The sequence below is a fragment of the Rhinolophus sinicus genome, linkage group LG03 (genome assembly GCF_036562045.2).
Source record: "Rhinolophus sinicus isolate RSC01 linkage group LG03, ASM3656204v1, whole genome shotgun sequence".
Lineage (NCBI taxonomy): Eukaryota > Metazoa > Chordata > Mammalia > Chiroptera > Rhinolophidae > Rhinolophus > Rhinolophus sinicus.
This window is the reverse complement of record NC_133753.1, coordinates 64023887-64034373: the sequence shown is the minus strand read 5'-3', so window position 1 is coordinate 64034373 and position 10487 is coordinate 64023887. Positions and strand designations below refer to the sequence as shown.

The following is a 10487-nucleotide window of genomic DNA, read 5'->3' as shown; positions in this document are numbered from 1 at the left end:
GAGAGAGACGCCTGGAAAAATGAGGAGGCGCAACTCCCAGCATGCCGTTCCCAGGAGACACACCCTAGCGTTCCCCCTGCGCGACGTTTTCTCTATTTTTATTGTTTCTCTGAGCAAGCCGTGCCGCCCATAGGGTGGGATTTCTAGTGTGAGTTCTGTGAGAAACTGCTCGGCGACGCTGCCTGCCGCAGGTTAACTTGTTATGAAAACAGTGAGTCACTGGCGTTGCCCTTTTAACTGCGTTCACCAGGGCCAGAGTGGCATTGCCCTTTTAAGACCGGTTGCATCACGGTTCCGGGGGCGTGGTCCGTCTTTAGCGAGACTCCACCTGGCACTGGGCTGATTCATTCAGGGCTGGGGCTGCGAGCGTCGACGTCTGCTGCTGCGCCGGGCGCAGCCTCGCTTCTGATTGGCCGCCTGCCGGGCCGCCCTCCTCCGCGCACTAGCCCTGGGTTCCTTCCCCGGTCCGCAGTGGTAACGCTGCCCTCTTCCTTCTTGACCCCTGGTCCTTCCTCTCTTCCCTCCCTCCTGTCGCCGCCGTCGCTGCTGGCGCCCCGCTCCCGGAGGAGCTTCCGGCTCGGTGATGGGGTCTCGGGCCTCCACGTTACTGCGGGACGAAGAGCTCGAGGAGATCAAGAAGGAGACTGGCTGTGAGTTCGGGGAGGAGGGTGGGAACTCGGCCGGGCTCCTCCGGCTGGCTTCAGGACCGAGGGCGGCTGGCGCTGAGGTCTGGAGCTGCGGTACCCGGAGGTTGCGGGGGTCCTGGGCAGCCTCCAGCTCTTTAGCTTCGAGGCCGAGGGTTGGACGACCTGTTCTTCCAGCTACAGCTACCCGGACAGGGGTTCTGACTGTTGGGGGGGCTGTCCGTCGCCCCATAGGCGGGAGTTGCGACCACCCGTAGAACGCAGACACCATCCTTTTCTCCCCCTGCTCACGAAAACCCCCGAACTCCTTTCCTTTACCTTTCTTCTCACGATGCTCAAACTCGGGAACTCTGGATGGACCTGTAGAAAACATGATCCGTTACTGTGACGTTTCTGGGCAAGGACTTAACCACTGACATCTGTGGGAAATCACAAATTCTTGCCACAACTGGGGAAATAGACACAGAAAGCAAGATAGTATGGTAAGACTTTGGAGACCTTTAAGGAATCGGGTCTGAGAGTGTAAGACTTCTGAACTTGTAGAGAAAAGGCATGGATGCTGTGACCACTAGTTTTTACTTGCAGTGAGGATGCCAATTTCCGATATATTGATTTTTCCTGTGCTGGTGTACTTTATGCGGTCGCTATGGAAATTGGATGTGCTCCAAAAATCTGTGTGAATTTGTACTAGGAACTGATTCTCTTCCTCATTAACCTGAACAAAGGGGTAATAGGGCTTTAAGAATTCAGAAGTTCTGTGAACACCGTCACAGACATTTGTATAGCCCTTGATAATGCATACAGTATTTTCTCTTCTTAATAATCCATTGTGACTCTTGTATTTTCCACGAGTTATGTAAGCATCTGAGATTTGTCTCTAAATGATAGCAATCTTTGATAATGAGGTGACCAGTAAGTAACGCAGTGGCTTATATGCAGATAATAAGTGAAGGATGCTGGGGGACCTACAGAGTTACTCAGGCATTGATGGCCTGAGATAAATTAAATGCTCTCCTGTGCTTTCTGACAAATTCAATTTTCTAGAACCTTCAAGTCGGAAGGGATGTTATCTAGTCCCAGTACTTGTCAGAGTGCTTTACTGCTTTCAGCATCCCCTAATACCGTGTTTCCCCGAAAATAAGAACTAACCGGAAAATAAGCCTAGCATGGATTTTCAGGATGACGTCCCCTGAACGTAAGCCCTAATAGGTCTTTTGGAGCAAAAATTAATATAAGACCCAGTCTTATTTTCGGGGAAACACGGTATATAGCCATTTAACCTCTCCATAAAGACCTTTAACAGTGATGCGCTCACCCTCTACCAATGCAGTCCTTTTCATGATTTTGGATGAATAACAGAAAGTAGTTAGCTGTTTGTAATGTGCAGTACCTGTTTGGCCACTTGACCTCATGGTTTATTTTTGACACTCTAATTTCAAGAGTGGAAATGTAGGCACTTTGGATTCAGCAAGCATTTTATTACATTTTGTGGCCATGACCCCTGGCTGTACTTCTAAATATAAGAACTACATTAGGTCTAAGGTAACACTAGAGTTAAGGCATTTGTGCTTAAAATAAAAAGTCACATTAATGAGGAAGTGTAAACCATAGTGAGGATGGGAAAAAGCTATTTTTGCCTCAAGATGAAGGGAGCAGTAATCCCATTCTGATTTGTTTATTAGGTTGGTGCAAAAGTAATTGAGGTTTAAAAGGTTACAAACAATTGCAAAAACTGCAATACTTTTCACCAACCTAATACATTGGACCAAATGAAAAGGGCGTGGATTGCTATAGTACTGTTGGTTATTTTATCTTGTGACTTGTGGACACAGAACTAAGTACTCCTGGAAGAGCTGTTTTTCTAGTTGGCAAAAAGTAAAGCAAGCTAAGGGAGATTCTTAACCACAACCAATGCAAATGTATGTATTGAGCCAGAAAGCCTAATGAAACAAGCTTATTGAATTTTTGCAATGTGTATTCAGCACTGTGCTAGGTACTCAAAGCAGGTGGTGACAAAAAATGTCCACCACCTGGTCGTGGAGAAAGCCCACAAGTGTTGGGATTAGCATCACAATGGAAGGTAACTGAAATTGTGTGGCACCCACCTGCAGAACTCAGGGGAGACAGTCCTTGTGCTGCTGGCCTTATGGAGGACAGGAACTGGGCCTTGATGCGTGAATGGGTTACATTTGGATAAATTAACTTCGGGCATTTTGGGGTGGCTTCCAGGAGCGTTCTCCCCTCCCCCCATACTGTCAGTCATTCCTCCGCCCTGGGAGTTGAGCCATCAGTTTATCCTGTTAGTGCCCATTAGCAAAGTTGATTTTTATTTTATCTTATTTTTTAAATATTTCAATTATAGTTGACATACAATATTATATTAGTTTCAGGTGTGCAACATAGTGGTGAGACATTTATATAACTTACAAAGTGATCACCCCAATAAGTCCAGTACCCATCTATCTGACACCATACATAGTTATTGCAATATTATTGTAGAGCTGATTTTTAAAGTTGTAATTTTAGCGTGATGCAAAAAGTTTAGAAGAATGAAAACAACAGATGCCTGAGGGTGGGGTAAAGAGGTGGAATTTGCCCTATTTTCATCTGTTTCTTGTTTTACTAAGAGTTCGGGGAACTATCAATCAGAAGTACTTCAAGTTAAGAACAAGTCTAAGACATTTCGCTGTTACCTTTGCCAGTAAGAAAATGTAGCATAATTGAGGAAAATTGACTTTATGTTCAATATAAAAGCTTTGCATTGCAATTAATGATTATATTTCAACATTTTTCATAAGTCTAAATTGATTAGAATTCATGTATCACTAATTTAGCCAGTATTTGAAATTTAGTATCTAAGTGATTCTAGGAAAGAAACTCTAAGTAATAATTACCTATAAGCCTCAGTTTCATCTATAAATGGTAATAATAGTCTGCACTTCATAGGATTCTTACAGGGATTAAATGAGGTAAATTATGTAAACTCCTTAGAACAGTGCTTGGTATGTGGTGCCAGGTAAATGTTAACATTTATTTTGAACCAGGTGGGAGTTTTTTTTGTTTGTTTGTTTTTGTTTATTTTTAAAGAGGATGCAGCTCACAGTGGGCCATGTGGGGATCGAACTGGCAATCTTGGTGTTACTAGCACCACGCTCTAACCAGCTGAGCTAACTGGCCGCCCTATTTTGAACCATAAATAACAATCATCTTATTGGGAAAATACCGTTTGCATGTGCTAGTTATAAAAACTATCTCTAGGTCTATGTAATTAGGGAGGTGACAGCATTTCATACTTTTCCTGTTTTCAGGGGGCATTGGATTAGGAATCGAGTACAGATGCTGTTTTTCCAATTCTAAGGCAATAGAACTTTTAAAGGATTAGAAATCCTGTTGTTACTAATAGTTTAAAAAAACTAATAACATTTTGTGTTGGCATAAAACATTTGCTATATTGTCTTTGTTCTGTTAGCTAATTCTTGCACACTTTAGCATTTCTATAAATTAAAACTCATTTGAATAAAAATTGTCATTGGGGGAAGGTCACAAGTATCTCAGAAGTTTCTGTAATCTCCACCCTTAGTTCACTTAATTATTATTTATTAATTATTAATTATTATTAAGTGAACTAAGGGTGGAGATTAATAATAATAAGTAATTCAGTAATAATCTGGCTGTGAATTACTTAAAACCTTTAAAAAAATAGCCACTTAATCTGTGAAAAACAATTCATGCCAACTGAATAGTAATGAATGCAGATACATTTATTTTTAGTGTCTAGCTACTGGTGTCATTTGGTATGAGGAGGGTGCTGAACAGGTTTAGAAATAAGTTTCACAGGCTGGTGAGGTTTTGTTTGATGGATGTAGTGATGAAAGAACTACCATGTTTCCCCAAAATAAGACCTAGCTGGACCATCAGCTCTAATGTGTCTTTTGGAGCAAAAATTAATATAAGACCCGGTCTCATACTATGCATTAGAGCTTATGGTCCGGCTAGGTCTTATTTACGGAGAAACACGGTAAAGTGGGTTTCTGTACAATTGCAACAAAGAACACAGCCTGGCAAAGTCAGTTGCTTGAGAATAATTTCTGGGGCTACAGTGTAAGTAGAAGTTCCACTTCAGGCCAAAATTCAGGGCCCCTTCATGGCCCTCACCTGCCATGCAGTAAGTAGGACTTCTAGCTCCTATTGCAATGGACATGAACATATAACTAACATTTTTAGCGGGTTTGGGGTTAAGTAATTTGTAAAGCTCTGTACTTCCCTCTCTTCCCCCCAACTTATGATGAAAAATTTCAAATATACAGAGAAGTTAAAATAGTATAATAAACATCTATAACACATCTGTTGTTAACGTTTTGCTATCTATATATATTTTTTGATGAACCAGTTGAAAATTGCAGATATCTAAATACTTCAGCATGTATCTCCTGAGAAGAGGGATTCCCCCCCCCCACATAACCACAGTATTATTATCACATCTAAGAAAGTTGACAATAATTCTAGTATAATGTCTACCATTAAGTCCATATTCAAATCTCTGCAATTGTAAGAAGGTAGTTTTTTTTTTTTTAATGTCTTTTAAGTTTCTTTTAATCTATAGTTTCCCTAAGAGAGTAGGTAGGCCAACTCTTGAAGTCCTCTTGTCAAGGACAACACAGAAAATGTTAGGGTGTGGAGTGTGCAGGAGGGATGGTTAGGAGTATAGGCTTCATCATCTTAATCTTTTATCTAGAGTTACTGTTACCAGACTCAAGGGGTGCATTTGCCTGCGCGCATCAAAACCCAGTAAGACAAACCGGAGTATGTTGCAAAGAAAGTAAAGGAAGTGGCATCGAGCCCAGAGACACAAGTGTGCTGACGTTCAAAGACCTGGCTCCCCAGTGGTTTCTAGGAGACAGTTCATATAGGGGAGAGATCATCAGTCATGGTCGGCCAAGGGAGTTGGGGTCCTGGGATCTCCTGAGTGGGTGGGGCTCGGGTAGGAGGTAGTGAGTTGACCATTGCATCAAGTAAGTCCTGATGTCGGTTACGGCGTTGTGGGTCGTTCTGCCTTCATGGGTCTGGAGCTGAAACACAACTTTCAGTTGACTGAAACTCTTTCTGTGGACAGTGGACCTGAGGCTTTGTTCCTAAAACTGTTTGATGCGGAGCAGAATCTGATGTCCTAAGGGCTAAAGAATTAAGGGAGTGGTCAGGCAGTGTGTGCAAAGGTGGAAGGATAAGGAACAGAAAGAAACCAGTGAGTCATGGTGCGATTAGACTAGCCAAGGCCAGTTTGAATCAAGGAAAAAGAGAAAAGGTTGTCGTTTTAAAGAAGTGAAGTTTTTGTGTGGTTGTATTACCTTCGGTTGCACTTGTGTGCTTGGTATGTAGGTCTGTTCTGCATTAAGATACAGGATAAAGGCAAAGGCAAAATAACTTTTTTTTCCCTCCCTCTTCATTTTTAATTTTCCCTCTGCCCTTTCTCCTTCATGCTTAGCGCTTCTCAGAAAAGCCTCCCTCCTCTGAGCTCAAGGCAGTGCTGATGGAAAGGTTTGTAGTGAGGAAGATTTGCAAGATTTTCTAAGTAATCTTTCAACTATATAATAATTACTTGCCCATCAAGGGAGAAAAATACAGCTTCATTCAAGAGAGGCCCATGTGGAGCCGGCCCGGTGGCTCAGGCGGTTAGAGCTCCATGCTCCTAACTCCGAAGGCTGCCGGTTCGATTCCCACATGGGCCAGTGGGCTCTCTCTTAACCACAAGGTTGCCAGTTCAATTCCTTGAGTCCCGCAAGGGATGGTGGGCTCCGCCCCCTGCAACTAAGATTGAACACGGCCCCTTGAGCTGAGCTGCTGAGCTCCCGGATGGCTCAGTTGGTTGGAGCGCATCCTCTCAACCACAAGGTTGCCAGTTCGACTCCTGCAAGTGATGGTGGGCTGTGCCCCCTGCAACTAGCAACGGCAACTGGACCTGGAGCTGAGCTGCGCCCTCCACAACTAAGATTGAAAGGACAACTTGACTTGGGGAAAAAAAAAGTCCTGGAAGTACGCACTGTTCCGTAATAAAGTCCTGTTCCCCTTCCCCAATAAAATCTTTTAAAAAAAAAAAAAAGAGAGGTCCATGTGTACAGCCTTTTCTGAGAGTAACTCAACTCTTGAGACTTCCTTTGAAGGTTTGGGGCACCTGTCCTGCTAGCTTAGTGCCTTCTGGTGAGAATAGTTTACTGGAAACTTGCCCTGCTTTCATTTGTGGCCTTTCCAATGCCTTTCTGCTCCTTGAAGTTGCTCTGAGCTCTCTGCCTTGAACGTTACTTTATATTCTTGGTCATGGTGGATTTAGCGCCTAAATTAAAGCTTTAAATCTTGTTTTTCTTCTCCCTCCCTCCTTCCATCCTCTCTCCCCCCTTCTTCTTCGACAGTTCTTTGTAACAATATCATATCATTAGTTCTGAAATTTAGGAGCTAGATTGAGATGCAACCATATTGAGTTGTTAAAAGTTGTCATTTGGTTGTACATTTCTCCACTGATTTCCACATAGCCCAGTTTGTCCTCGAAGATAGCAGTTTTGTGGTTATTTGGCTACTTATTTATTTGTAACATATTGATAAATTCTGAACTCAGGCAGCCATAAATTGGTCTTTTTTCCTAAAATGTGGGCTGTAATGCTTTACCGGTACTTATGAAGGGAATTTTAAAAAATCATGCTATAAGAGGTTTCAGTGCTTAGTTCTTTCAGATGAGGATCTAGATCCGAAAGGTGTCTGATGGCTCATTTGTTAGTTGAAGGGGTTGGACATTCCTTTCCATTTTAAAATTGTATAAATCGCTGTACATGCTTCTATATACACATGGAATTTTCAGAAGGATGCAAAAGAAATTGGTAATAGTGTTTGCCTCTGGCAAGGGAGACTGGGGAACTCGGTTGTTAGGAAGACTTTTCAATTTGAATGTGTTCCTGGTTAAAGAAAAGTAATCTGAAATATGTAATACTCTGCTAAAAACTGATTCAGTGGACTAAATATTATGTAGTTATTAAAAAGGACTCTAAAGCAATATAGAAAAATGATGACTTAAATGAAAAGTAAGCTATTACAACTATGTTAAGTGGACACGTGACTGATATTAGGTGGTATACAAAGAAATGAAAACAGTGATAATGAGATTGTGAACAAATTTTGGTTTTTCAAAAAAATCTTTTGAGAAAGTTAGTCATTCATTAACTGACTTTTTTTTTTTCCTGTGAAACTAAAGGGAACTTGAGTTCTAGAGTAGCCTTTGAAGCCCAAGGCCATTGCCAGGGTAAACTGGTCACATTCCAGAAGACAGGGCTGTGGCTGGCAGAGTTAGAAGAAAGGTGCAGATTAATGAGTGTAGCGGGAAAACTGTACCCTCAGGCTCCTGGTGTAAGGATGAGGATGCTAATAGCTAACCCAAAGTGCTCGCCGTGTGCCAGACACTTCGCCACTTTGCTCTCGGGGACTCGGTGAGTTCCCTCCACAGCCCCATTCACTCACCCCTACGGGCAAGCACTGGTGCCTTGAATGGAATCGGTCGTCCACCTGACCGTCCCAGGAGTGTACTCTTTGTACTGAGCATTCACACCTGCCTGGCCGGCAGAAAGGGCCACAGGGCTTCCTCAGTGCCTGGACCCCTGCTGGCTCTGCCCTGGCTGGGAATGATTCCTCCTCTGCTCTCCTTAGAGAGCTAGTACAGAACGGAGCCCGGCTTGGGGTGAAACCTGACCCAAAAGCATCCACAGCTGCACCTAGTGTGTCCTCTCAGCCTTGATCTGGGCCGCTTGCTTTCTGCTGCTCATGCTGAGCCCCTGTTGGCTTTGTCCCGTTGTTCCTAAAACCACAGGGAGAGTTTTGTTTCTTGAGCTGGGGGAGGATGACAACTATTATAACTTCTTCAGTCACCCCTGTAAACCCCTGAAGGTACAGCCTGGGACAAAGTCCTCCCTTGCCACACCCTTTTTGAGCTGTTGTCTCTTCTCCTTTGATAACTGTTTTTTCCCTTCTACCTCTAGTCATCCTAGAGACTAAACTATTTCCCAGAAATTCCTTTTTTTGTGTTTTTCAAAGTTTTATTGTGTACCTGTAGTTATTACCTCATTTTAATTCTCAGCTGGTGCCTGAGTTAACCCCAAACTAGCAGAGCAGCTTCCTTCTAGGTGTCATCTGGTAACATAACATTGTACAATTTGCCTAATTTACTTTCTTGGAGCCCCTTCCTTTACTGAGAACTCAGTGGAGCTCCTGTAGTCACAGAAAAGAGGCTGACCCAAACCTGTGGTGATCTTTTACTGAGGGAAAGGTCAGTACTGAGGGAAAATATAAAGCACTAATACTAAATCAGATTTTAAAAATAGAATCTGACGTACCCCAATGTTCAGCGCCACGCTCTAACCAACGGAGCTGACCGGCCACCCCCGTATGTGCCCCAATCTTAAATTCAGTACAAGTTACCTACCCAGCAGTGCCAGCCTGAAACAGCAAAATGATTAATAAGTATGTTTTTAATCAAAAACATTTAATGCATTTTTATAACCTTTAGGTCAGGGCACTGAAAGGTGAGTTTCACAGTTTCCTTTTAAACTAAAATTGGCTTTGTGTTGTTAAATCTCAGCCACCTGACACTTAACATATACTCTTAAGTAAGCCTAGACTTTACTAGTCAATTTTGATTGCTCTTCATTTAGTTTATTTTCTAATTCCTTTCATTCTTTAGCTTTAAATTTTCTGCTTTCATTCTAGAGATGAGTTAGAGTGGAGACATCTCCCCATTTTGCTCACTGTGAAGCATTTAATGGCAGGCTTGGACCAGAAAGACAGCTGGCTTCCGAAGGGCCACAGGGGGTTCAGTTTGAATGGAGGGCAACTGCTCCAACTGGGACTAATTTTGTGTTCTTTAGTTTCCCACAGTCAGATCACCCGCCTCTACAGTCGGTTTACCAGCCTGGACAAAGGAGAGAACGGGACTCTCAGGTAGGCAGTTCGTTTCCATATTTTCTGTCAGTGTCTGAATAGCTGCCTTTATCCCAAGAGCAGGCATGGTAGGCATCCAGCATGCGGAGAGCAGGGACCCTTTCTTCACTGGTCTTTGAGCATCATTGATCCAAAAGGTAGTTAAATAAGCAGAACAGCAGCATTACATTTATCAGTCGGTGCTTGCTGCTTTGCAAAGTTCCCCTTACTTTGGGTGGCCATTGTTCTGGTCCTTACAACATACTTTTGAGATTTCAGCTCTCTCTTCTTGAGTTTTCCCACAGCCCTTTCCCAAACATATTAGCTTTTGACCTGTAACAATGCAAGGTAGTCAGGTTGTTTTGTCCTCTCTCTTCTCATTTTCCAACACAACCCGTAACCCTAGGGTACATCACTTTACGTCTATTAATGTTAGAGAAGATATTCAATATTTTAGTCCAGCGCAGTGGTTCTCAACTGAGGGCCGTTTCCAGAGACATTTTTGACTGTCCTGATTGGGGAATGCTACCCTTGTCTAGTAGGTAGAGGCCACAAATGCTGCTAACCGTCCCATAATGCACAGGACATCCTCCCACAACAAAGACTTTTCTGCCCTGAATGTCCAAAGTACCACTGGTCTAGAGTAAGCATGTGATTTCAGAGTAGTGTAATGCTATAATTTCATATTTATAATTGTCTTAATCATAGTCAAATGAAATAATTCCTGACTCCCTCCCAACCTAACTCTCAGTAACAGCCTTTTGTGACTATTGCTCCTCAGCTTTGATTGACTGGTATAGAATGAAGCTGCCTGCCTTTCTGGTGGCGGGCAGGAGGCCGCTGAGAACTTCTTTGAAGGCTTCTAGTACAGCTGTGGGATGTAGCAGAAGC

At 43.0% G+C, this 10487-nt stretch overlaps 1 protein-coding gene across 1 annotated transcript in view; it reads left to right on the top strand.

The window, feature by feature from the left end:
• The first annotated feature begins 122 nt into the window (after positions 1 to 122).
• The window catches only part of CHP1 (calcineurin like EF-hand protein 1), a 34588-nt gene continuing 24223 nt past the window's right edge, over positions 123 to 10487 (top strand). The window contains exons 1-2 of the mRNA XM_019725455.2: positions 123 to 650; positions 9545 to 9617. Coding sequence (XP_019581014.1) covers positions 584 to 650; positions 9545 to 9617 — 140 coding nt within the window. The 5' untranslated portion in view covers positions 123 to 583. The remainder of the gene's footprint in view (positions 651 to 9544; positions 9618 to 10487) is intronic.